Here is a 26,602-nt window from a genome sequence, read left to right on the forward strand (position 1 = left end):
GGGAGGGGTGGAATTAGCGGCGACTTTGGTGGAGATGTGCTTGCGGTGAAAATCTCGGTGATACAAGGGGAGGGAGGGGGTCGACAGCGAGACCAGTCATTGTTTGCAGGCGAGAGTGGAAAGGCTCGCCTCTGTGCAGCGCGGATTGGGAGGTCGGCCTCTTCCTCAGTAACATGCAGGGGGCATGCAACAAAAGCGACCCTCGGAACCCCAACCCCCGGGAAACGAAGCAGTTGGTGTCCAATCTATAGATGCAGAACGACAAAGCCAAGGAGAAGAAGTAAATCACCTGAGATTTTTCAACCCGGCTTGTCTGGAGGGTAGAAATCAACAAGACGCTTCCATTAACTTCCGGACCGACGTGTTGTGGTGCATTTTTATAATCAATAACTAAGACGGACTGGGGGGGGGGGGGGGAGGGAATATAGAAGCTGTGAAGGAGCCGGCGGGGGGGGGGGGGGGATTAAGACTGGTTCTGCCCGGAGCGCACCGCGGGACAATAAAGCCGCTGAATTTGACCCTGAAAACTCATTGCCCCCCCACCGCACGCTCGGCTCTTCCGTGGGGGGGGGGTGTGTTCACGATATATATATATAGAAAAACCTTTAATTTTTAAATTGAAGGCGCACGCGCAATTCTTTTTTGTTGCTGGCTCCCGAAAAAGGACATGGCTGTTGCGGGAGGGCTATTCCAGCACGGGTTGCCGCAGCTCGATCATGGAGCCCAGAGCCAGATCGCCAAACTGTGCCGCAGCCTGGAGGTGGGCACTGTCATCACCCTGTACTACTCCAAGAAGTCGCAGAGGCCGGAGAAGAGGACCCTCCAGGTGAAACTGGAGACCCGGCAGATTTTCTGGAACCGGGGGCCGGACAAAGTGGAAGGAGAAAGTAAGTTCTGCACCAGCACTGGGGGACTGCGAGCGTTTTATCTTTTTAGAGCCCCCACCCCGCCTCCCTCCTGGGCAATGTCCCACTGAGGTGGAGATAGCACAAGATGCTTCTAGTGTTCCGCAGGTCCGGGGGGGGGGGGGGGGTGAAACTTTGGGTTTCATAGTTGCCCCATAAACAAAACAAAAGCCAGAAATGGTCAGCGAGTCGGTCAGCATCTGTGGAGGCCAATTTATCACATGGGATTTGATGAAAGGACCCTTTTTTTTTTCTGAAGCATGAACTCTGTCTCTCTCAGCGCACGACAGGGTGAAAGGATGTGGGAGGTTAAGTGAGAGGTGACTTGATTGTGAGGTCCATGTCAGCTTGGAGCTTTTAATTCGAACTGTGCAATTTCCACGTTGTTTCCTCTTGAAGGCTGTGCAGTTGATGCCCAGTGCCAGTTACATGGAACAGCGGGGTGTATCCGTTACATGTGTTTGATGTCTGGAAATAAGTTGCACAAACCTGGATTATATTTCCTTTTGGAAGTTGAAAGATGATCGAGAGCCTGCAGTTGGTAGAATCTGGAGCTGGAGGATCTGCTGGAGGAACTCAGTGGATGAAGCAGGGGGGGGAAAGGAAGGTTTGACGCTTTGGGATGGAACCCTTCATCAAGACTTGACCAAAAGTTCCAACCTGAAGTGTCAATAAATCTTTATCTCCCAGTTAAGCTGCTCGGCCTGTTGTGTTCCTCCTGCAGGCTGTTTTCAGAAAGATGATTAAATTGAGGTGCCTATAACAACTACAAAGGAATTTGCTGAACTTTGAGAAACTATTTGCACTCTGTTGGGGAAGTGGTGACTAGGTGCCGCGATCATTTTAGGTGTGAAATCAGCCAGCATTATTTTAGATTTGTATAGCCACGCAGCGTAGAAACAGAAATGCTGAGTTCATGCTCATTTACGGCAAACTTACACTGATGGTATTGTTCGAATTTCCCCATCAACTCCCACAAATTCTAACCCTCACCCATGCTCTAGGAGCAATTTAGAGGGGTGAAATAGCCCCGCCATCTAGTTAAACAAGAAAATATGCAAATGCTGGGGTTGAGCACAATAAACAAGTGTTGGAGGAAGTGCTGGGTGGCGCAGTTGATGTAGCGGTTAGCCCAGCGCCTTTTCAGCACCAGCGATTGGGACCGTTTGAATCCCACGGTGTCTGTACGTTCTCCCCATGTCTTTGTAGTTTCCCGCTGGGGGCTCCAGTTTTCTCCCACCCTCCATTTGAAACGTACTGGGGGTTGTCAGTTAACTGGGTGTAAATTGGGCAGTACGGACAAGGCTGAAATGGTCTGTTACCGTGCTGTATGTCTAAATTTAAAAAAATTTTAATTTGAAATCAGCAGGTCACTCAGCATCCATAGGAAGTAAAAAGCAGTCAAATTGTCAGGCTCCGGCCTATTGTGCATTGAAATAACCGCCAACCTGCACTCTGTGTGGGAGGAATCCAGAGCACGTGGTGAACGTGCAAACTTAACACAGACAGCACCTGGGATCAGGATTGAACCCAGGTCACTAGAGCTGTGGGGCCTCATCTCCAATAGCTCCCCATTGTGAGGGCAGAAAGGTTGCCCCAAATCTTTGCAATGAACATTTTCATAACTGTAGATTTTTGAGATAAGGAAATAACATGGATTAATGGCATGTTTATGGGAGAAGGGTTTTGACCATGAATTTCTTTTTTCAAAAAGAGTTCAAGAATTGAAGATTTTTCATTGTCGTAATAAAACGTGTAGTATTTTTGTCTGCCTTGAGACAGGCAAAAATTCACCATCAGCCGAATTGCCCAGCGCCGCTTGCAATCAGAGAAAGAAAAGCAAAAGAAAGTCCATTCAGAGTAACTGAGTGTCCGTGGATTTGCCTCCAGTGCTCCTGCATACAGGCTTCAGTCCTAACCATTGCAACCTGAGCTTCAGATCCAAGCCTTCAGCACATGAGGCCCCTCTGGAGCCCCTTCCACCCTTGGCACCCTCTTGCATCCCGGCTCCAATGCCTGTATGGAGCCTTTCAAGATTTGAAGATCCAAATGATTTCACAGCTAGTGGAGTAATTTCAGGCGTAGTCACTAATAGTTGGGTATCCCAGTGATGTGTGTATTCAGTTTATCAAAACTAAGCCAGCTCACATGGCAATCCTCTACGTCCCGTTCTCCCACTCACTACCCTGTAATCTATACTTCCTCACAAAATCATTAGCTCCCCTCTGATTCTCCTGCAGCACCCAATTAACCTACTCTGTGTGTGTGTGTGTGTGTGTGTGTGTGTGTGTGTGTGTGTGTGTGTGTGTGTGTGTGTGTGTGTGTGTGTGTGTGTGTATGAGGGGTGGGGGGGAGGAGAAACCCACGTGTCACATGGAGAACTTGCAAACTCTACACACAATCTGCAGAGAATCTCCTTCACCAAACATAGATATGCACTTAACAGGGGTCTTTCCAACCACATGAGTCAGTTGTGTGTTTCCTCCTCTTAGTGGATAGAAGAGGGATTTGAACTTGCAACTATGGATCGTAAGCCCTGGTCTCTGGATTCCAGTCCAGTAACTTAACCTCACTGAACTGAACAAATCATGTGCTGTTTGACCATTGCTTTAAATAAGGTCTAATTATTTATTTTATGGATATTTCTTTGAAATCAATGAAGAGCACTGTTGATATCCTTTATGCTGCTATCCTTTAGACCAGCCATTCTCACCTTTTTCTTCCATTACCCCGCCCACCTCTCCCTCACCCCGGATTCTGCTCAGTTTATGTGCCTCCTTCCCTGTGAAGCAGTCATGTTTTGGTTTCTTCTGTATTCCTCTCCTGCCAATTACATTTTAAAAAAAAATTCAGTAGAAAACAAAACCAGGTTTTCACTTAAATGTACTATGGCTCCGGGTGGGCGGGGGGGGGGTGGGGGGTGGGGGGTGGGGGGGGGGGTTGACTGGACATTGACCCTCTTACTGGTGGGCTGATAAAGAGGTGGCATTAACTTGGCCATTCCCATCTATGCATGGCCTGACTTGCGCAGTGGGAGCTCTGTGGTGGTTCCACAGGCATTGCAAGTCGAAGGAAGAAATTGCTTCCCAGAAATGCAGACATTTGGTTTAATTTTTTTGTTTTGTTGTGTACTTTTTCATTTTCTGCTAATGAATGCAGTCGCCAAGACTATTTCCGTTATTCTGCACACAATGGGTCAGGGAGCGTCTTGAGTAGAAATGGTCAGTCCACATTTTGGATCGAACCCTTTATTGATAGTTTTTGGGTTTTTCTCGTCTCTTTTATTAATACCACTTGATTTTCTTGCATCCCTCATAAAGGTGACAACACTGCTGCCAACTTCTTACCTTTAATATTTGTCACTAACAAGATATTGAGCCTTTCCTTGGTGTTCTGACAGAGGTGATATTCGCTTGGCCATTCCTCTCCCACCCCCATCTCCGCAACTTCCCCAGTGGCCTTCCCCACCCCACTATTTATCTCTCCATCTTCCCTGCAGTACCCTATCACCTTGTGGCTCTCCCCAGCTTCTTACCCCTTCAGACACATAATTACCCCTTTTTATTTTAATCTGCAAAGAGGGTCCCAACCTGTAATGTTGACTGACCATTTCGACCCATAGATGCTCCCTGACCACGACGTCCCTCATCAGCTCATTGTTTGCGGCTCTACTTCTGAGGATAGTAAAGGTTGCAACTCAATGAAATGTGCCTGGAGCCGCACCAGTAAAGGACAGCTGTTTTGTACAACAACCTGGCTTTTAGATCTGGTTGTTGACCCTTTGACCTGATGTTTTATTCTTGACTCTATCTCTTTTCTCCTTTATAAATGGACATAGTCAATTTACGAAAGATGCATTCCTGGAAATTGTTTTATTAAGTTAAGTTTTATAAATCAAAAAGGTTTGGGTTTAAAAGCTTTTTGAATATTTGAATATGATGCAAGTTTATTGTCATAAATGTAGTATAATGTACAGATGTACTGAACTTCTTCCTCATACATATAGATCAGATGCATCAATGACAACAGTGTAAATTAAATTACTATAATGTACCAAGAGGGAGAAAAATAGATAGAAGGAAAGATAAATATTCGCAGTTACAGTAAAGCCCATGTTATCCAGAATTCAAGCAGTTAAAAAATACAGAAGCTTAAAATTGGCGCACATCGCAGTTAGTTTGCCAATCACACAACACGCAGTCACTTATGTTGCATCTACCAATCCCCATAGATGCCGGATACTGTATTTCATTTGGGGAGGTTCAAGAACCTGATAGCTGTAGGAACAAAGCTGTTCTTGAACCCAGTAGTTCCGGACTTCAGATTTCTGTCTGCTTTCTTATTCATTTGCTTCAGAACTTTTGAGCACTGCTCTAGTTCCCCAACATCTGCAGACTCTGTGTTTTCCTCCAGAACTCTGACCCTTTTACGTAAAGGTTGTGACCAGGGTGACAGGGATCCTTTCTGATGATGACTGTCTTCTGGAGGCAGTGACTTGCATAGACATCTTTGGTGGACAGAACTTCCATGCCAGTGATGGACTTGGTTGGTTTGCATCTTTCTGCGTACATCAGTCTGTGGGAGTCATCACTCATGTCTGTTCCCATGGGTGGAGAGAGGCGTAGTGTCTATTAAAGTGAAAAATGCACTGAAGGCTTTAAATGGCAAAGAAACAAAATTCATAAATCAAACATTTGTAAAAATCTAGGGATTCCTGAATTGTCCCTTTTGGTTTTTTATTTGAGATGAAAGAGACTGCAGATGTAGAATTGGGAGGGTTTTGACCCAAAATATCATCGCTTCCCCTCCGCAGATGCTGCCTCACCTGTGGAATTCCTTCCCCCAATCTTTGGGTTATGTTACTCATGACACTGATATGTGGGCGGCCCCGATGGCCTAGCAGTCAGCGCTACACCTTTACAGTGCCAGCGATTGGGACTGGGGTTCGAATCCTACGTTGTCAGTAAGGAGTTGGTACGTTCTCCCCGTGTCTCCCACCATTCGAAATGTAAATTGAGTGGCATGGATTGGAGGGCCAAAATGGCCTGATACTATGCTGTTTGTCAAAAAAAAATTAAATTTAAATTTGATGGCTTTTGGTTTAGTTGCTTGGACTTTGCCCACAATCTAGTTGTAAGCAGGCTAGGACTAAATCACAATTTAAAAACAATAAACTTTGCATAATAACATTCCTCCCTTCACGCTTGCCACAAACAGCCTGCGTGTTTTGGGATGGCAGGTGACCTGTAGGCGAAAACCTCCATGGAGAGAACATGCAAACTCCACACAGTCAGCATCAGAGATCAGAATCAGACCTGTCTTTTTGGTACTGAGATCCAGCTGTGTGGAGTATAATATAATGAGTTTATTGTCCCAGGCATTGTATGATATACATAAGCCCAAAATTCTTACGCTACAGACAAACAGATAGTTATAAATAAAAACTAGAATAGTTTTTTAATTGAGTTAAATTAAAAGGGAATAAATATGTAAGATAGATCCCGTATATATGTGTGTAATATTCAATACCATGTAAAGGTCAACCCCTATATTTTTTCCCCCAAAATCTGGTATTTTCAATACATTTGTATGAAAGTCAACCCCTCTATTTTTGGCCCTGACTGGCCATTCACTGGGGTTCACGATGGCCTGACTGCAAACTTTTGCCAAGGCCTTGACGACCCACCACCTGAGCACCTGACATCCTGAATATGGACTTAACACCTGGTCCCAGCTGGCCACCCCTCAGAAATCCTGAAACCTTGAATGATATACGTACTTACCGAGGTCAAATGTAGTATGCATGCAATAGTCGACCCCTTAAATTTTACCCTAAAAATTGGCCCACAGAATTTGACTATTACATGGGTATATGTGGTCATGAATATTCACAGTAATCTTAGTGGAAAAAACTGACGTGCAGGAGTGCAGACCGTCTATTAGCCTCCCATGGAGAGGTTCAAGAGCGTGATAGCTGTTGAAAAGGAACTGTTCTTGAACCTGCAGTAGCTGGTCTTCAGGCTTCTGTGCTTTCTACCCAAGGATAGCCGTAAGAAGATGCTGTGAGCAGGGTGATGGGAGTCCTTTGCCCACCTGCATTGACGAGTTGGGCCAGGTTGTCTATTTCTGTGCTGCAATCCTCTTTTGATGTGAAGTAACCTGAAGCCAGCAACCCATAAGCCCACCTTGCCAACTCTAAGCTGGCGCAGCTAATGAACTGCATTTTTATTGATGACGGCTGATCCACCAAGTGTTTAGAAATGGAGGTGGAGTAACAACACTGAACCATGTCTGAGCAGCAGGGCAGGTTGTTTCACAGAGGGTTATTGAGTAGAAACCAGCCATCAGCCCAGCCAGACCGTACCTGCATACTTTCGCTCATTGCTTCTGACCCTCTGTTCCCTTCCACACCCCTCACCATATGTTTGTCTAGTCCGCCTGTCATTCAGCTACACTCATATCCTCAACGTTCTTCATTATATCTGTGGGGGGGGGGGGAGGAGAGGAGTCATTTTTTTTCTACCCCTACAGGAAAGGCCTCAGCCTGTTCATCCTTTTTTGACATGTGTGCCCTTGCATTTCTGAAAGAAGGGGGACAAAAATTTGGCCTCTGGGCTCCTTGAGTCTGTTCTGTCATTCTGTCGAACCAGAACTGATCTGACCTTGGCCTTGACAGCATATCCATACTCCTCAAATTCCTTGTAGTCAATCTTGCTCTTGAATATATTTAATGATTTTGTTTCCCCACCTCAGTGGGGGAGTCCTCTTCCAATATTTAATAGGGCAATGGTTTAGTCCTGGAACTATGCCCTCACAAGGGGAACATCTGTTTGAACATGAAGCATAAACCATCGGCTGACTAAGCTCAGCAGATCAAGCAGCATCTCGGGGGCAGGGGGCGGGGGCATGGAGGGGGAAATAATTGTCAACATTTTGGGTCTATATGAAGGCTTTAGACCTTAAATAAGACATTTCATCCCATGACCCCTATATATCATTCCTACTGCTACAGATTAGGGCTTCTATCGACTGAATTTAGTTGCAGGTAAAGCATTTCAGTATTCACACCATCAATCACACTGTAATGTTTTGTGCTTGAAAACCACTGCTCATTCTCCTATTTAGTAATTGTTTCTTCGGCATAATATTTCTACTTTTGATATGTGTGTATGCATGTGCGGCGCTCTCGCTCTCGCTCTCGCTCTCGCTCTCGCTCTCGCTCTCGCTCTCGCTCTCTTTCTGCAACTGTCTCCCTCTCTCTGTGCGAGTGTCTGTCTGTCTGTGCGGGGGTCCCGCCCTCTCTTGCGTGCGGGGGTCCCGCCCTCTCTTGCGTGCGGGGGTCCCGCCCTCTCTTGCGTGCGGGGGTCCCGCCCTCTCTTGCGTGCGGGGGTCCCGCCCTCTCTTGCGTGCGGGGGTCCCGCCCTCTCTTGCGTGCGGGGGTCCCGCCCTCTCTTGCGTGCGGGGGTCCCGCCCTCTCTTGCGTGCGGGGGTCCCGCCCTCTCTTGCGTGCGGGGGTCCCGCCCTCTCTTGCGTGCGGGGGTCCCGCCCTCTCTTGCGTGCGGGGGTCCCGCCCTCTCTTGCGTGCGGGGGTCCCGCCCTCTCTTGCGTGCGGGGGTCCCGCCCTCTCTTGCGTGCGGGGGTCCCGCCCTCTCTTGCGTGCGGGGGTCCCGCCCTCTCTTGCGTGCGGGGGTCCCGCCCTCTCTTGCGTGCGGGGGTCCCGCCCTCTCTTGCGTGCGGGGGTCCCGCCCTCTCTTGCGTGCGGGGGTCCCGCCCTCTCTTGCGTGCGGGGGTCCCGCCCTCTCTTGCGTGCGGGGGTCCCGCCCTCTCTTGCGTGCGGGGGTCCCGCCCTCTCTTGCGTGCGGGGGTCCCGCCCTCTCTTGCGTGCGGGGGTCCCGCCCTCTCTTGCGTGCGGGGGTCCCGCCCTCTCTTGCGTGCGGGGGTCCCGCCCTCTCTTGCGTGCGGGGGTCCCGCCCTCTCTTGCGTGCGGGGGTCCCGCCCTCTCTTGCGTGCGGGGGTCCCGCCCTCTCTTGCGTGCGGGGGTCCCGCCCTCTCTTGCGTGCGGGGGTCCCGCCCTCTCTTGCGTGCGGGGGTCCCGCCCTCTCTTGCGTGCGGGGGTCCCGCCCTCTCTTGCGTGCGGGGGTCCCGCCCTCTCTTGCGTGCGGGGGTCCCGCCCTCTCTTGCGTGCGGGGGTCCCGCCCTCTCTTGCGTGCGGGGGTCCCGCCCTCTCTTGCGTGCGGGGGTCCCGCCCTCTCTTGCGTGCGGGGGTCCCGCCCTCTCTTGCGTGCGGGGGTCCCGCCCTCTCTTGCGTGCGGGGGTCCCGCCCTCTCTTGCGTGCGGGGGTCCCGCCCTCTCTTGCGTGCGGGGGTCCCGCCCTCTCTTGCGTGCGGGGGTCCCGCCCTCTCTTGCGTGCGGGGGTCCCGCCCTCCCTCTAGCCCATTTAACACTGTGCTTCAAAGCCAGTTTTTATCCTCCTTTCAAGCATTGTGTGAAAGCGTTGCGGGGGCAATTGGGAGGTCTAGACTTACCTGGCTTCGATCCACCAAGGTAGGGAGTCTCAATGGTGGAGCATATTGGACTCCCAGAGCCGGCTTTTCCGGTTCTGTGTGAACATGCAAGCTAGCTTCCAAAGACGGGTCGTGTGTAGGGCAATAACGCTGCCCTTCAGTGTGCCTCCCTCCCACTTTCCCCTCCTCTCCCTCTTTTCCACTCCCTTTCCTCCTCCTCCTCCCCCTTTCACTCAGAAAGACCAGGTAGGGTGGAGAGTGTGGACCAGCACAGAGGGGTGGATGGATAATTTGGAAGGGCTATTGAGCATCACATTGAATGGGAGGATAGAGTGCAATATACAAACTGGCTGGAGAAACTCAGCAGGTGCCTAGATCTGAAATGTGGGTTACCCTTTACTTCCAATGAATGCTGAGTTTCTCCAGCACTTTTGTGTATTGCACTCGAGTCCAACACCTGCAGATAGAGGATGGAATGCAAACAACAAATTGGGTCGGCATTTGATCCATTGCACCTGCTCTGCAGTTCGTTGACGTCATGGCTGATCTGGCCATAGATTCAGCTCCACCTACCTGCCTTTTCACCATATCCCGTAATTCCCCCTACTTTGCAATAATCCATTTGTCTGTGTTTTAAGTATGTAGCCAACTGAAGTGCATACTGAAAAATCCATTACCTCTCAGTTAGATAATGACTCATTAAACATAAAGAGAAGGAAATGGGTTGACTTGGGAAATTACTTTGGTGAGATCATTGTTGGTACAGTTGTGTGCTCATTAAAGGATGCATTTTATATTGTGGCAATCTATGTATCCCCTGGCTGAATCCCTTCCGGTCAACTCTGAAATCACCCAACTTAATACCCCTTCTATATGAAATGAAATAGCGCATTGGTTTCCGGTGATGTTTCTCTTCCTGCCAGCCAGAGATCTTGCCCGTAGTGCAGACTGGGGTAGGGGGTGGGGATTCTGCTGCAGGTACGTGAAGCTGTTTCCGCCTGCAAACCAGCAACCTTCATATCTTCAACAATGTGGGTGTCTGGCAAAGGCAACGAGATTGAAGACCGCACAGCAGACCAGATGACTTCCTCCTGTTCTCTTCAGTTTCTAGGTCACAGAGGCTTTCTTTACCTGAATAGTTAGGGCGCCGCTACCGTTGATCTGGCTGCACCCGCCACTCCTCAACCACATCCTGGGGTTCAGCTCGTCTGTGGAATTAGTGATTAAAATCAGTTGAGCTCCGTTTCTGATGTCACAGTGGCTTTTTATTTCCCTCTTCTGCAAATAATGTTTGCTTCTTTTTTTTTGGAGTCCTACAGAACAGGAATGGGCTCACTGTCCCAGTTCATCCCAGCTCACTTGCTTTAGTCCCACTTGTCTGGCTTAGGCCCATGCATCTCCAGTCCCCTCCCATCCATGCAGTTATCCAAGTGATCCTTAAAGGAAACTACCACAGCCAGTCGTGAGAGATTTAAGTTTCTATCAGAGAATAAATTTAGAGTTGCAAATTCTTGTCATGGATATGTCAAGATGTTTTTATTGTCAGGTAATAAAACAGAAATGTGCCGCAAGGCAGATAAAGATTCACGTTCAGCAGAAATTGCCCAGCATCCCTTTTGCAGTCAGAGAAAGAGAAGCAAAAGAGAGTCTTTTTAGAGTCGCTGAGTATCCTTGAATTCGCCTCCATCGCTCCCACAGCCTCTGCAGCTGCACGGATTCCAGTCTAAAACATCAGCAACCCGAGATCTAGATCCAAACCTCTGACCTGATCAGGAAGCCTTCAGCGGCCTCGGCACCCCCTTGCATCTCTCCACCATCACTTTGTTTTGGAGCTCGTACCACGTCCCCATCACCCTCTGAATAAAGAACCCCCTCCCCCAATTCTAAACCCCCCCCACATTATAGCTTTGCCCTCTTGTCCTGGATTCTGCCACTCAGAAGAACACAATGATACCATTCATGATGTCCCTTCATGATTTTATAGACCTCAATAAAATCCCCACCCCACACCAAACACTCAACCTCGTGTGCTCCAAGGAAAAATGGCTCAGTTTTTCCAGTCTCTCATGATAACTCAACTTCCCTCATCCTGGAATAACATCGTAAAATTTCTGTACCCTTTCCAACTTCATAATGTCCGTCCTACAGTTGGGTGACCAGAATTGCACACAATATTCCATGTCTGGCCTCACCTGCAATTGTATAACTTCAGCATGATGTCCCAACACTTGTATTCACCCCTGACCGATGAAGGCATGCCTGGTCTTTTCTTCCCTCACTGCCTCTTCCTCCAGTCAGATTGTGTGTAACTTTATGCCTCCTTGTGGTTAAAGAAGTGCTCCCTTAATCGGAATGTGGATTCTGTCCTTGGGGACACTGAGGAGACTATCTTCCTTGGCTGAGTGAAATGAGCCTCCATAAATTCAGTCCCCACAAAAGTGTGCCTTGTCTCCGTTTAACATTAGCTCCGTGATCCAAATCAGCTGGTCTACAATAGGGCCAATCACATGGAAGGTATGGGCAATCAGGGGCGGATCATTACCTCATAAGGTTTTTCCTGTCTTTTTCGTCTGATGATAAACCTCACCTCCAACAAACCTACCAAGGAGCGGACCTGATTTTCAGGACCAATGGGAAACTTCCGACTTCATGGTGATTTCACTCCAGAGCTGCAGCAGGGACTTGCATCTGGTTGGAGGCCAAGATCCAAGTCATCTTTGACCTGCTTTGGCTAAAAGGCCACATTCTCAAAATCCACAAGACAATGGTCCTCTATCAACTTCTTCCTGCTGCATCACATGACATTATGACATTGGTTCGTAACCACTCTGGAAAACGTGGACGGCTTCCCTTGCCTTGAGAGCCATCTCAGATGTTGCTAATTAAACTTTCTGCTGTTTCAGGTGAGTCAGGACAGTCATCAGTTGATCAAAGAAAGGGGTATTTGGAGATTGAAACCTTGAAACTTAACCAAATCTTGTGCTCAGCAGTGACCCCTATGTACTCCTAAGAGCTGGACTAAGTACAGCTCCTCAAGACACTAGAATGATATTAGCAATGCTTTCTCCAAATTCACTGGAAGGATAACTGAACCACTGTCAACATCCTTTCCCAGCTGACATACCCAGCACGGAGGCGATAGGTACTTGCAATATTACTAGTGTGCTAGTGAAACTCAGCAGATGATGCAGCATCCATAGGAAATAAAAGACTGGGTTCCCTTTTCCTCCTCCCTCTGGGTGCTGCATGACCTGCTGAGTTTCTCCAGCACATTCAAGAATTGCACTTGACCCCAGCATCTGCAGACTTTCTTGTTTAACTGTAGGTGCTCAGCTAGGTTGGGCCAGATGTGCTATTCACTTGCCTGACATCACACTCCTGTCATCCAAGGTTTGTACTGGGAAGAGATTACTGGATGGATGAAAGGGGGGGGGGGGGGGGTGGGAATCACTTTGATGCTGCAGTCTTTGTTGCCTCTACTTCCTTTAGAAGCCAGAAGAAATGTGGAATGTCCCCAATGTGTCTTCCAATGTTTGCAGGAACAGCTCAGAAGTGATCCTGGTCGAATACATCACAGCTTGGTCCAGGAGCTGCTCTAAATTTTTAAATTTAACTTTTTAGACATACAGCACGGTAACAGGCCTTTTTGACCCACGAGCACGTGCCACCCAATTAACCTACAACTCCTGGTCCATTTTGAATGTTTTCTGTTGGAAGAATGGATGTGAACATCATGGACATGTTTCACTGCCAACGACGCTGAGTTGGTGGAAGACCAACTTGAGTTGCTGTATTCTGTGTCATTTTGGTCCTTCCACTGTGCTGTAAGGTAGGGAATTCCAGAGACAGAACAAGAATTTTGAGAGGCTTGCTGACCCTTCACACCACTGAGCTTGCATTCCTATAAGCTGCCCTTTCCAAACCTGTGATCTCTTGTAATGAAACTTTGGTGCAATGCATTATCCAGCCCCTCCTGCACTGGTGGGGGAGGAGGGAATGTTGTGTTTGTCCCAGCTCTAGATCTCATAGGAGGTGGACAAGGCTTTGGAGAAGAGGGACAATGAGTTTGTTGTCATGTGCATTATACAATATACATAAGCACTGAAATTCTTACTCGCTGCTGAACAGGAACTTTGCAAAATAAAAAAAAAATAACAGAATTTATTAAATTGGAAAAAAAGATAATAAATACAAAAGTTAGATAGGTAATAAATATTCACATTTACCACAGTGCAAGCAAAAAGGTGGAGTTACAATAGAGCAGACAGTCCTCTTATGGTGTTGAGCAGTCCATGATTAGTGTTACAAGGGGAAGTTCAAGAGCCTGATAGCTGTTGAAAAGAAATTGTTGAACCTGGAGGTGCTGCACCTCCTACCTGAAGGTAGCCATGAGAAGAGGTTGTGATCAGGGTTATGGAGGGTCCTTTATGATGTTGATAGTCTTTTTTAAAATTGTTTTATTTTTCACACTATGAACCATACTGAGCAAAATACACACAAACATTTCCCTCTTGAATATACACAATGTCATTTTCTCCCCTTTTCCCCACTCCCTTCACTCCCTCCTTCAACCCCCCCCCCCCACCCACTCAACGTTCAACCTATATAATACATTAAACCCACTAAACAATGTCGTCACACAATGAAAATAAACAAGAAATTTGTGTCATCTACTTTTACATACTGGGTCAGTTCACTTCTTCTCCTTCTGTCATTTTAGGGGGTGGAGGTCCGTGGTAGGACTTCTCTGTTGTCTTCCATGTATTCCATGTTCCCAAATTTGTTTGAATACTGTGATGTTATTTCTTAAACTATATGTTATTTTTTTTCCAATGGAATAAATTTATTCATTTCTATGTACCATTGCTGTATTCTCAGGCTATCTTCTGATTTCCAGGTTGACATAATACATTTTTTTGCTCCAGCTAAGGCTGTCATAATAAATCTTTTTTGTGCTCCATCCAAATCGAGGCCAAGTTCTTTACTTCTTATATTACTTAGAAGAAAGATCTCTGGATTTTTTGGTATGTTGCTTTTTGTGATTTTATTTAATTCCTGATTTAGATCTTCCCAAAACTTTTCCACTTTCTCACATGCCCAAATTGCATGTACTGTTGTTCCTGTTTCCTTCTTACAATGAAAACATCTGTCTGATACTGTTGGGTCCCATTTATTTAACTTTTGGGGCGTGGTGTATAGCCTGTGTAACCAATTATATTGTATCATGCGTAACCTCATGTTTATTGTATTTCTCATAGTTCCGGAGCATAGCTTTTCCCATGTTTCATTCTTTATCTTTATGTTTAGATCTTGTTCCCATTTTTTTTGGGGTTTACAGCTTGTTGTTGATTGTCTTCTTGTGGCAGCGCCACTAATGGATTTCCTCAGTGGATGGGAGGTCGGAGTCTGTGATGGACCTGACTATGTTTGCTACTTTCTGCAGCACTCAAAATGCCAAACCAGATCACGATGCAACCAGCCAAATCTCCTTAGACTTCTTTGAAAGTACTGCAGGTTCCCACTTAATGTTGTTGACCTGTTCTCGGAAAGTGCTGCTTTAAGTGAAACGACATTAAACAAAAGCAATATTATATTGCTGTAAATGTTTTCTCTCATCAACATTATAATGAAATGATGTTGAATTAAATGACTTTTTTTTTCAATTTTTTATTTTTCACACCATAAATCACATTAACCATGATACACACTTTTTCCTTTTCACACAAATACAGTGCCATTTTCTTCCCTCCTCCCATCCCACCCTCCCTACCTCCCCCCTCCCATCCATTTAAGGTACAAAATCTAGGATACATTAAACAGTCAGACAATGTTGTCATTCAATAAAAATACACCAGAAATTCCACTGAGTCCATTCTTTTCATTTCCTTTTCCTTCCGTTAACTTAGGTAGTGATTGTCCCCGGTAGGTTTTCGCTATTGTGTTTCATGTAAGGCTCCCATATTTGTTCGAATATTTCAATATTATTTCTTAAACTATATGTTATTTTTTCTAATGGAATACATTTATTCATTTCTATATACCATTGTTGTATTTTCAAATTATCTTCCAATTTCCAGGTTGACATAATACATTTTTTTGCTACGGCTAGAGCTATCTTAACAAATCTTTTTTGTGCATCCTCCAAATCAATTCCAAATTCTTTGTTTTTTATGTTACTTAGGAGGAAGATCTCTGGATTCTTTGGTATATTGTTTTCTGTTATTTTATTTAATATCTGATTTAGATCTTCCCAAAATTTTTCTACTTTCTCACATGTCCAGATTGCATGAATTGTTGTTCCCATTTCTTTTTTACATCGAAAACATCTATCAGATACTGTTGAGTCCCATTTATTTAACTTTTGAGGTGTAATGTATAGCCTGTGTATCCAGTTATATTGTATCATACGTAACCTCGTATTTATTGTATTTCTCTCGTTCCAGAGCATAACTTCTCCCATGTTTCCTTTTTTATCTTTATATTTAAATCTTGTTCCCATTTTTGTTTAGTTTTACCATTTGTTTCCTCATTCTCCTTTTCTTGCAGTTTAATATACATATTTGTTATAAATCTTTTGATTATCATTGTACCTGTAATCACATATTCAAAGTTACTTCCCTCTGGCAAACTCAAACTGCTTCCTAATTTATCCTTCAAGTAGGATCTCAATTGGTAATATGCCAGTGCTGTATCTTGAGTTATATTGTATTTATCTTTCATTTGTTCAAAGGATAATAATCTATTTCCTGAAAAACAATTTTCTATTCTTTTTTCTCCCATTCTCTAAAGGAAAGGTTATCTATTGTAAAAGGGAGTAACTTGTTTTGCGTCAATATTAGTTTTGGTAATTGATAATTTGTTTTATTTCTTTCTACATGAATCTTCTTCCAAATATTGAGTAGATGATGTAATACTGGAGAACTTCTATGTTGTACCAATTTTTCATCCCATTTATATAATATGTGTTCAGGTATCTTTTCCCCTATTTTATCTAATTCTAATCTGGTCCAATCTGGCTTTTCCCTTGTTTGATAAAAATCTGATAGGTATCTTAATTGTGCGGCTCTATAATAATTTTTAAAGTTTGGCAGTTGTAAGCCTCCTTGTTTGTAACATTCTGTTAATTTATCTAGTGCTATCCTCGGTTTCCCCCCTTTCCATAAAAATTTCCTTATTATTTTCTTTAACTCCTTGAAGAATTTCTCTGTCAGTTGTATTGGCAATGCCTGAAATAGGTATAATATCCTTGGAAAAATGTTCATTTTAATACAGTTTATCCTTCCTATTAGTGTTAGTGGTAAATCTTTCCAATGCTCTAAATCGTCCTGTAATTTTTTCATTAGTGGATAATAACTGAGTTTATATAGTTGGCCGAGATTTTTATTTATTTGTACACCTAGGTATCTTATTGCTTGCATTTGCCATCTAAATGGTGATTCCTTCTTAAATTTTGAGAAATCCGCATTATTCATAGGCATTGCTTCACTTTTATTTACGTTGATCTTGTAACCCGACACTTCTCCATATTCCTTCAATTTCTTATATAATTATTTTATTGATAGTTCTGGTTCTGTTAAGTATACTATAACATCATCCGCAAATAAACTGATTTTATATTCCTTGTCTTTTATTTTTATCCCTTTTATATTATTTTCTGTTCTTATCAATTCTGCTAGTGGTTCTATAGCTAACGCAAACAATAAAGGTGATAGTGGGCATCCCTGCCGTTTTGACCTGCTTAAGTTAAATTGCTTTGATACATGTCCATTCACTGTCACTTTCGCTAACGGTCCCTTATATAATGCTTTAATCTAATTAATATACTTCTCTGGTAAATTGAATTTTTGCAATACTTTGAACAAATAATTCCATTCTACTCTGTCAAAGGCCTTCTCTGCGTCTAAAGCAACTGCTACTGTTGGCGCTTTATTCCCTTCTACTGCATGAATTAAGTTAATAAATTTACAAATATTGTCTGTTGTGCGTCTTTTTTTGATAAATCCAGTTTGGTCTAGATTTACCATTTTCGGTACATACTCTGCTAATCTGTTTGCTAATAGTTTAGCTATTATCTTATAATCTGTGTTAAGTAAAGATATTGGTCTATATGACGCTGGTGTGAGTGGATCTTTCCCTTGCTTTAGTATTACTGTAATTATTGCTGTTTTACATGAATCTGGTAAGCTTTGTGTTTTATCAATCTGATTGATTACTTCCAGGAGGGGCGGAATTAATAAGTCTTTAAATGTTTTATAGAATTCTATTGGGAATCCATCCTCTCCTGGTGTCTTATTATTTGGTAATTTTTTTATTATCTCTTGTATTTCTACTATTCCAAATGGCTCTGTTAATTTATTTTGTTCCTCTATTTGTAGTTTTGGTAGTTCAATTTTAGTTAGAAATTCATCTATTTTCCCTTCTTTCCCTTCGTTTTCAGTTCGGTATAATTGTTCATAGAATTCTCTAAAGTTTTCCTTAATTTCTTTTGGATTATATGTAATTTGTTTGTCTTTCTTCCTTGATGCCAATACCATTTTCTTAGCTTGTTCTGTCTTAAGCTGCCATGCTAGGATTTTGTGCGTTTTTTCACCTAGTTCATAATATTTCTGTTTTGTCTTCATTATATTCTTCTCCACCTTATATGTTTGTAGTGTTTCATATTTTATTTTTTTATCCGCCAATTCTCTTCTTTTAGTTGTATCTTCCTTCATTGCTAATTCTTTTTCTATATTTACTATTTCCCTTTCCAACTGCTCTGTTTCCTGATTATAGTCCTTTTTCATTTTGATTACATAACTTATTATTTGCCCTCTAATGAATGCTTTCATTGCATCCCATAGTATAAACTTATCTTTCACTTATTTCGTATTTATTTCAAAATACATTTTAATTTGTCTTTCAATAAATTCTCTAAAATCCTGCCTTTTAAGTAACATGGGATTTAATCTCCATTTATACATTCTTGGAGGGATGTCCTCTAACTTTACTGTCAATATTAAGGGTGAATGGTCCGATAGTATTCTAGCTTTATATTCTGTTTTTCTTACTCTATCTTGCATACGAGCTGATAACAAAAATAGGTCTATTCTTGAGTATGTTTTATGTCTTGCCGAGTAATATGAATATTCCTTTTCCTTTGGGTGTTGTTTCCTCCATATATCCAAAAGTTGCATTTCTTCCATCGATTTAATTATAAATTTGGTTACTTTGTTCTTTCTGTTAATTTTTTTCCCAGTTTTGTTCATATTTGAATTCAAATTCAGGTTGAAATCCCCTCCTATTAATATGTTCCCTTGCGTATCTGCTATCATCAAAAAGATATCTTGCATAAACTTTTGATCTTCTTCGTTAGGTGAATATACATTGAGTAGATTCCAAAACTCCGAATATATCTGACATTTTATCATTACATATCTCCCTGCTGGATCTATTATTTACTCTTCTATTTTAAATGGCACATTTTTACTAATTAATATAGCTACTCCTCTTGCTTTTGAATTATACGATGCTGCTGTTACGTGTCCTACCCAATCTCTCTTTAATTTCTTGTGCTCCAATTCAGTTAAATGTGTTTCTTGGACAAATGCTATATCAATTTTTTCTTTTTTCAGTAAATTTAGCAGTTTCTTCCTTTTAATTTGGTTATGTATTCCATTAATATTTAAAGTCATATAGTTCAACGTAGCCATTTTATACTTTGTTTATCTTCCCTTTCCGTTTCTCCATCATTACCTTTCCTTCTTATCCATTTCTGTTTTCTTGTTTTGAACCCTTTATAAGACAACATTCCTAAAACATCAAACATTTTCCTTATTCTCCTATTTAAAACTTCTTTAGCCCCAATCTCCCCTTCCCCTCCTGAGTTGTCCTTTAACCCTTGTCGGACAACCACATCTCCCCTCTCCATTTGGATTTGCGAATTCACTCGCAAGCGTCAGCTGATTTTGCAGTGACCGTAACTCCTCCCCACCCAGCCCCCCCCAGAAAAGATTTCACTTTTCATATGTGACAAAGGTCACTCTTTTAATTCCCTCCTTATTCCCTCTATTCCATTTCCTTCCCTTATTAATTCTTGTCTATACTCTCTATATTTTCCTCTAAATACGGATACATTCATGTATGCACACTATACATATACACACATATGCCTCTTTACCCACATACATATAAATCGTGGTCATTTTTACTCTTATTACATGTCTTCATCTCTCTGCTTGTTTTGTAGTTGTTCTGCAAATTTCCTTGCTTCCTCTGAATCCGAGAATAGTTTTTTTCCATAAGATAGTTTTCGCTGTATTGAACTCCTTCCTCTTCTTCAGGAGTTCAAAACTTATGTGTCTTTTTAGTTCGCAGTCTTTTGTACTCTCGTTACACGTCTTCATCTCTCAGTCTATTTTGTAATTGTTCTGCAAATTTTCATGCTTCCTCTGGATCCGAGAATAGTCTGTTTTGCTGTCCTGGAATAAATATTTTCAATACCGCTGGATGCTTTAGTATAAATTTATACCCTTTCTTCCATAAAATCGCCTTTGCTGTATTGAACTCCTTTCTCTTCTTCAGGAGTTCAAAACTTATATCTGGATAAATGAAGATTTTTCGCCCTTTGTACTCCAGTGGCTTGTTGTTCTCTCTTACTTTTTCCATTGTTTTCTCCAGTACCTTTTCTCTTGTAGTATATCTTAGGAATTTTACTTTCTTCCACCTTGTCCATTCTTTTTCCCATTTCTGATGTCATATCTATTTTATTCATTTTATCTTCTGTATTGTTTATTCTTCTTCTTAAATCATTAAATTCTTGCGCTTGCCGTTCTTTAAATGACTCCATGTATTCTTTAATAAGAGAAAGTACCTCCTTTATCTTGCCTTTCCCTTCTTCTTCTATTTCACTGTACTCTTCCTCTTCTTCTTCCTCTGGGTTGGCCATCTGTTGTTTCTTTGTTGTCCTTTTCTTCTCTTCTTTCTTGTTTTCGTTGTCTTCTATGTTCTCCTCTTGCTGCAGGTGTTACCCCTCCCATCGGTGTGTTTTTTTGCATGCGCATTGCGCACTTTTACTCGGCTCAGCGAGCCATTTTTGTAGTCCACTTTCTACCGACCTGAGGGAGCGGGTTTCTCTCTCCACTGCGGACCTCTTCGAACAGGTAAGGCCTTCTCCTTCTTCTTCCGTTGTCTTCTCTTCCTCTCTTCTTACTGTTGGTTTCGATTTTTCTTTTTTTGTCGCCATCTTCTTTCCACCTTTATACTCACTTTACTTTAATTTTTATTTTTGTGCCTTTGTGTTTTCCTTTATTTTTTCCGACTTTTCTGGAGAGGGCTGGAGTTCACCGTCCGGCCACTCCTCCATCACGTGACTCCTCCATTAAATGACATTATTCAAGGACTTGCTGTATAGGCATTGGTGTGCCTTCTTCATGATTGCCTTGATCTGCAGGCTTCGGGAAAGGTCTTTAAGACATGGACTCCAGGAACTCTCCACCCCCATCCCACCGATGGAGACAGTGCATAGCTCCACTGGCCTCTCCTTTCTAAAATCAGCAATAAGCACTTTGGTCTCAGTGACATTGAGAGAAAAACTGTTCTGGCGTCACCCTACCAGGATCTCGATCTCCATTCATTCTAACTCATCATTTCCAGTTATTTGGCCAACAGTGGTGGATTATTTATAGGCGAGCTTTGGTTATGCATTCGTGGGAGGGATTAGAGCAGGGGGCTGAATTTGCAGTTTTGAGGTGCCCCTGTATTGATAGTCTGTGAAGAGGAGTTAACTTAGCTGATCTGTACTGATTGGAGTTGCAGTGCTTACTGCAGAATGCTTGGCCACTGTGATTCAGTAATCACAGTGTTAAACACTGACACTCGCCATAATAACAGCCAGGCCTCGTCCTATACTGATATTGATGGAATTCCTGAAAAATGCTCTTAATATATATTACATCACTTTGCAAAGTCGCTTTGTATTTGTGTTTTCTTAATCACTGCTAAATAATTTATTGCACCTAAGCTGATCTTGTACATAATAGGAAGGGTAGATGCTTAATGGCTTGTTGTATTTGAAAGAGTTTGGTGTAATAGGCTGCCTTTTGAATGTATTGAGGAGAGATGGATAGATTTTTTAAGAAAGAAGAATTAAATGTTCTGGGAGTAGGTGGATAATTGGGCCAGAGTCCATGGCCTGATCTTATTGGATGGTGGAGCAGGCTCCATTGGCTAGATAGTTGACTCCTGCTCATATTATACTCTTAATTTTTTAATTTTAGACATACAGCACGGTAATACGGCCTTTCGGCCCATGAACCCCTGCAACCCAAATATCCCGATTAATCTATGACCCCCATATGTTTTGAAAGGTGGGAGGAAGCCCAGGCAGACACGGAGAGAACGTAGAAACTCCTTATAAACAGCGCCAGATTTGAAACCCGCGTCACTGGCACTGTAATAGAGCTGCGCTAACTGCTACAGTCTTCTTTGGCTTGGCTTCGCGGACGAAGATTTATGGAGGGGTAATGTCCACGTCAGCTGCAGGCTCGTTTGTGGCTGACAAGTCCGATGCGGGACAGGCAGACATGGTTGCAGCGGTTGCAGGGGAAAATTGGTGGGTTGGGGTTGGGTGTTGGGTTTTTCCTCCTTTGCCTTTTGTCAGTGAGGTGGGCTCTGCAGTCTTCTTCAAAGGAGGTTGCTGCCCGCCATACTGTGAGGCGCCAAGATGCACGGTTTGAGGCGATATCAGCCCACTGGCGGTGGTCAACGTGGCAGGCGCCAAGAGATTTCTTTAGGCAGTCCTTGTACCTCTTCTTTGGTGCACCTCTGACACGGTGGCCAGTGGAGAGCTCGACATATAACACGATCTTGGGAAGGCGATGGACCTCCATTCTGGAGACGTGACCTGTTGGGTCTTCAGCAGCGTGGATTCGATGCTGTCGGCCTCTGCCATCTCGAGTACTTCGATGTTAGGGATGAAGTCGCTCCAATGAATGTTGAGGATGGAGCGGAGACAACGCTGGTGGAAGCGTTCTAGGAGCCGTGAGTGATGCCGGTAGAGGACCCATGATTCGGAGCCGAACAGGAGTGTGGGTATGACAACGGCTCTGTATATGCTAATCTTTGTGAGGTTTTTCAGTTGGTTGTTTTTCCAGATTTTTTTGTGTAGTCTTCCAAAGGCACTATTTGCCTTGGCGAGTCTGCTGTCTATCTCGTTGTCGATCCTTGCATCCGATGAAATGGTGCAGCCGAGATAGGTAAACTGGTTGACCGTTTTGATTTTTGTGTGTTCGATGGAGATGTGGGGGTGCTTGTAGTCATGGTGGGGAGCTGGCCGATGGAGGACCTCAGTTTTCTTCAGGCTGACTTCCAGGCCAAACATTTTGGCAGTTTCCTCAAAACAGGACGTCAAGCGCTGAAGAGCTGGCTCTGAATGGGCAACTAAAGCGGCATCGTCTGCAAAGAGTAGTTCACGGACAAGTTGCTCTTGTGTCTTGGTGTGAGCTTGCAGGCGCCTCAAATTGAAGAGACTGCCATCCGTGCGGTACCGGATGTAAACAGGGTCTTCATTGTTGAGGTCTTTCATGGCTTGGTTCAGCATTATGCTGAAGAAGATTGAAAAGAGGGTTGGTGCGAGAACGCAGCCTTGCTTCACGCCATTGTTAATGGAGAAGGGTTCAGAGAGCTCATTGCTGTATCTGACCCGATCTTGTTGGTTTTCGTGCAGTTGGATAACCATGTTGAGGAACTTTGGGGGACATCCGAGGCACTCTAGTATTTGCCAAAGCCCTTTCCTGCTCACGGTGTCGAAGGCTTTGGTGAGGTCAACAAAGGTGATGTAGAGTCCTTTGTTTTGTTCTCTGGACTTTTCTTGGAGCTGTCTGAGGGCAACGACCATGTCAGTAGTTCCTCTGTTTGCACGAAAGCCGCACTGTGATTCTGGGAGAACATGACATCTATCTGGATTTTGATCCTTCTGCTTTCTGTATGGCTGTTGGATAGTATCAAGGTGCACATAATGAGGAAGATCCATTTGGTTTAACCAGAAGAATGTTTTAAAGGGATGGGGGTGCACTTTTTACCCTTTACTGTGACAACTCTTTGAACCAAGCCATTTTGGAGTGCAGAAACTGCTGGAGCAATGTTAAGGATAGCAGGTTCCTCAAGAACTTTCTCTAATATGATGAGCTTTGATGGGATTCCTATAATTTTAAGGACCAGTGTCCATGCTTGAGTATTTTATTGGTAAGTTATTAATTTTCTGAATTTAACTTTTCCATCTGCTGTGGGATTTAAACCTCTGTTTTTGGATTACTGAGCCTGTACCTGAACTGACATGGTGTAGTACTCCAACGAGAGTTTATTGGAGCCTTTGGGGGAAATAAAATGAGGACAGACTTGGTGACTATCGCTGCTGATAAAGTCTGAGGCCTTTGACTGTGGATTGTTTTGAAGTACTCCAGAAGTACCCTTGTGGCATGTTACAAGTTTAGTTGTTTGGTTTCCTCTGTTGAGTCCGCATTGTGCTTACTGACATTAATGAATCTGGGATATAGGTACTCACCAATCGGAGGAAATGGAGAATGTTTCACAAATATTGTGCAATACAACGTATGCAAACCAAGTGCTGTTCCCTTCGGTCAATTGGCACCAATAGTAATATAACCACCTCACTTTGTCTTTGTTCACTTTGGTGAACTTGTGGTTAGAATAAAACAATGGACTTGACTTCTTTGCAACACACCACCATCCTGTCTCTGTCTGTCTATTTCTCTGTGTGATGACTACATCTGACTCTATATCTCTCTTTTCCTCCAATCTACCTTCACTCTATCTTTTGTCTCCAAATTTGTCTATCTGAACCTATCTGTATCTATCTTTGTCTTTCTGAAACTTTGTCTTTGTGTCTCACTGACTCTTGATCTCACTCTTTCATCATCACTCATTTGATCTTCATGTTTTCTTTCTCTTGCTGCCTTTTCTGTTGTCCTCCTCACTCCAACCTTCTTTGGCTTTACCTCTATTTTCTTTGCTTTTTTTTGTCATTCGAACAATCAGAAGTGTATAGTTTGGAATAGAATCTTTTAAATGCATTGCTTATCTCAGAATGATCTGAAGTCATAATACCATTATCTTTATGAAACTTGGTAATATGCTGCTTAGCACCAAATCTGCTCAATTGGTTATCCCAAAACTTGACCTTTATACTTCAAAAGTTGGCATTCAACTGGATATCTTGAGAGAAGATCAAATTAAGTTTTAAGTTCAATCCATTTTTTGCATACTTCTGAATTTTTAGTTTGAGTATATTGTTGATCAAACAGTTTAATTTGTTTAATTAATTCAGATCTTTCTTTATTAGTCTTCCTTTTTTTTATTTAACAGTATACTAAATGATTTGCCCCCTAAGAAAGGTCTTCAAAGTCTACCATATGATATAACTAAGGAAGAGGTCTCTGAAGAGTCATTAGTATCAAAAAAGCTTTCTGTTTTTCTATAAATTTAGTAAAGTCCTTACCTGATAATAATACTGAATTAAAACACCAGTGTCGTTTAACTTGAGGAAAAACAGGAAGAGTCCATGATAATAACCATTTACAGAGCAGAAACTGGCCATGTCGGCCTTTCGAGTCCGCACCGGTTCACTAGAACAACTCCACTAGCTCAATCCTCTCGATCTCCGCCAATATCCCTCCAACCCCCTCACCTCCGTGTACACATCCAACCTTCTCTTAAATGACAGAAGGGACTCTGCCGCAACTATCTCATTTGGAAGATCACTCCATTCTGCCTCCACTCTCTGAGTGAAGAAGCATCCTCTAAAATTTCTCCAGAAGTTTTGCCCTCTTACCATTAACTCATGGCCTCTTGTTCCAACCTTCCCTTCCCTCACGGGAAAGTGTCTGCCTATGTCTAGTCTATCTATTTCTTTCATAATTTTATTCCCAATGAATAAGATCCCAATCTCCTTAATCTCTCCCTGTAATCCAGATGCTGTAAGCCAGGCAACATTCTTGTAAATCTTCTCTGCACCTTCTCCACCTTATCTATATCCTTCCTATAATTTGGAGACCAGAACTGAACACAATTCTCCAAACCTGGCCTCACCAATGCCTTAAACAGCTGCACTCTAGTCTATGCTATGATTTATGAAGGCCAGAATGCTATATGCCTTCTTAAGTACCCTGTCTACCTGGGAATCCACCTTCAGTGAACTCTGTACCATAACTCCAAGATCCCTCTGTTCTTCTTCATTCCTCGACACCCTCCCCTTGACTGCATAGGTCCTATTTTAATTATTTGTAACAAATATTACAATACTCTTATTCACAAGAATGAGTTAATGGAATTAATTGATTATCAATAAATAAGTAATCAATGTGTGAGTAAGTGTGATGAACATGAGAAAAGAAAGAATACTCACTGTTAGTAGGATTTTTAAAAAAAAGCCAGACATCTGAAATGCTGTAATCTGATCGAAAAGAATGTATTAATAAGGCAGATTTGTTTAACGCGACAGGGATCAATTAACTGCTTTTTAACCGCTTCACTTACCTGTGTGAAAGCAATGATGGGAGGGTCAATTTCATGCCGTGTATTTCCTGCCAAGGTAGGTAGTATCACAGCCGATGCATTTCACATTGGCTCCTGTCTAAAAGGCTTGCATTCCCGGGTCCAGGACGGTCAAAGGCTGCGATGCATTGACGACGATGAATATTCGTGACTTACCAGCGAGAGATTCAGACTTGATAAGGCAGCAACGAGGTCACGATGCGATCACTGCTGGCACACGCGTTATACACTACACAGGATGCCGATGCTGTAATGCTTCAGGTCTCACTTGCTTTTGCTCCAGGATACGGGTTGCTATGTTAAAGTTTGCACTGATCCAGCTTTTCTTGGTTCAGTGTGAATGACCTGACCTAGCTTGAAACATGGGGTTGTTCACACGCCAATTAAGTGGTATCTCTTTGTAAAAGGGTTATCTCTCTCTCTCTACACCTTCTCTCCCTCCTCCCTTTTTCTCTCTACCTTATGCATGCTCTCCTTCTCCATTTCTTCACCCTGGTGTATGAATGATGCATGCTCGCAGGCTGTCACAATTGAGGACACTGACCTGAGCAATTACCTTTTTCGTTTTCTTTTTAGTTTTATTGAGATTTTTAACAATAAAGAAAGTTGAACAATACAATTATGAAGTGTGCTACAAGACCAGGA

The 26,602-nt window shown here is 43.3% G+C and overlaps 1 protein-coding gene and 1 long non-coding RNA gene across 2 annotated transcripts in view; one reads left to right on the forward strand and one right to left on the reverse strand.

Moving 5' to 3' along the window:
* Window positions 1-469: 469 nt before the first annotated feature.
* Window positions 470-26,602, forward strand: part of plcg1 (phospholipase C, gamma 1) — a 126,329-nt gene continuing 100,196 nt past the window's right edge. Inside the window, exon 1 of the mRNA XM_069884214.1 lies at window positions 470-887. Coding sequence (XP_069740315.1) covers window positions 668-887 — 220 coding nt within the window. The 5' untranslated portion in view covers window positions 470-667. The remainder of the gene's footprint in view (window positions 888-26,602) is intronic.
* On the reverse strand, window positions 4,903-26,063 carry LOC138735792 (uncharacterized). The gene is made up of 3 exons (XR_011339945.1): window positions 25,940-26,063; window positions 25,809-25,856; window positions 4,903-5,533 (listed from the first exon to the last, which is right to left on the reverse strand). It is a non-coding gene; the product is annotated as an uncharacterized lncRNA (long non-coding RNA).

This window comes from Narcine bancroftii, chromosome 6 (assembly GCF_036971445.1).
Source record: "Narcine bancroftii isolate sNarBan1 chromosome 6, sNarBan1.hap1, whole genome shotgun sequence".
Classification (NCBI taxonomy): domain Eukaryota; kingdom Metazoa; phylum Chordata; class Chondrichthyes; order Torpediniformes; family Narcinidae; genus Narcine; species Narcine bancroftii.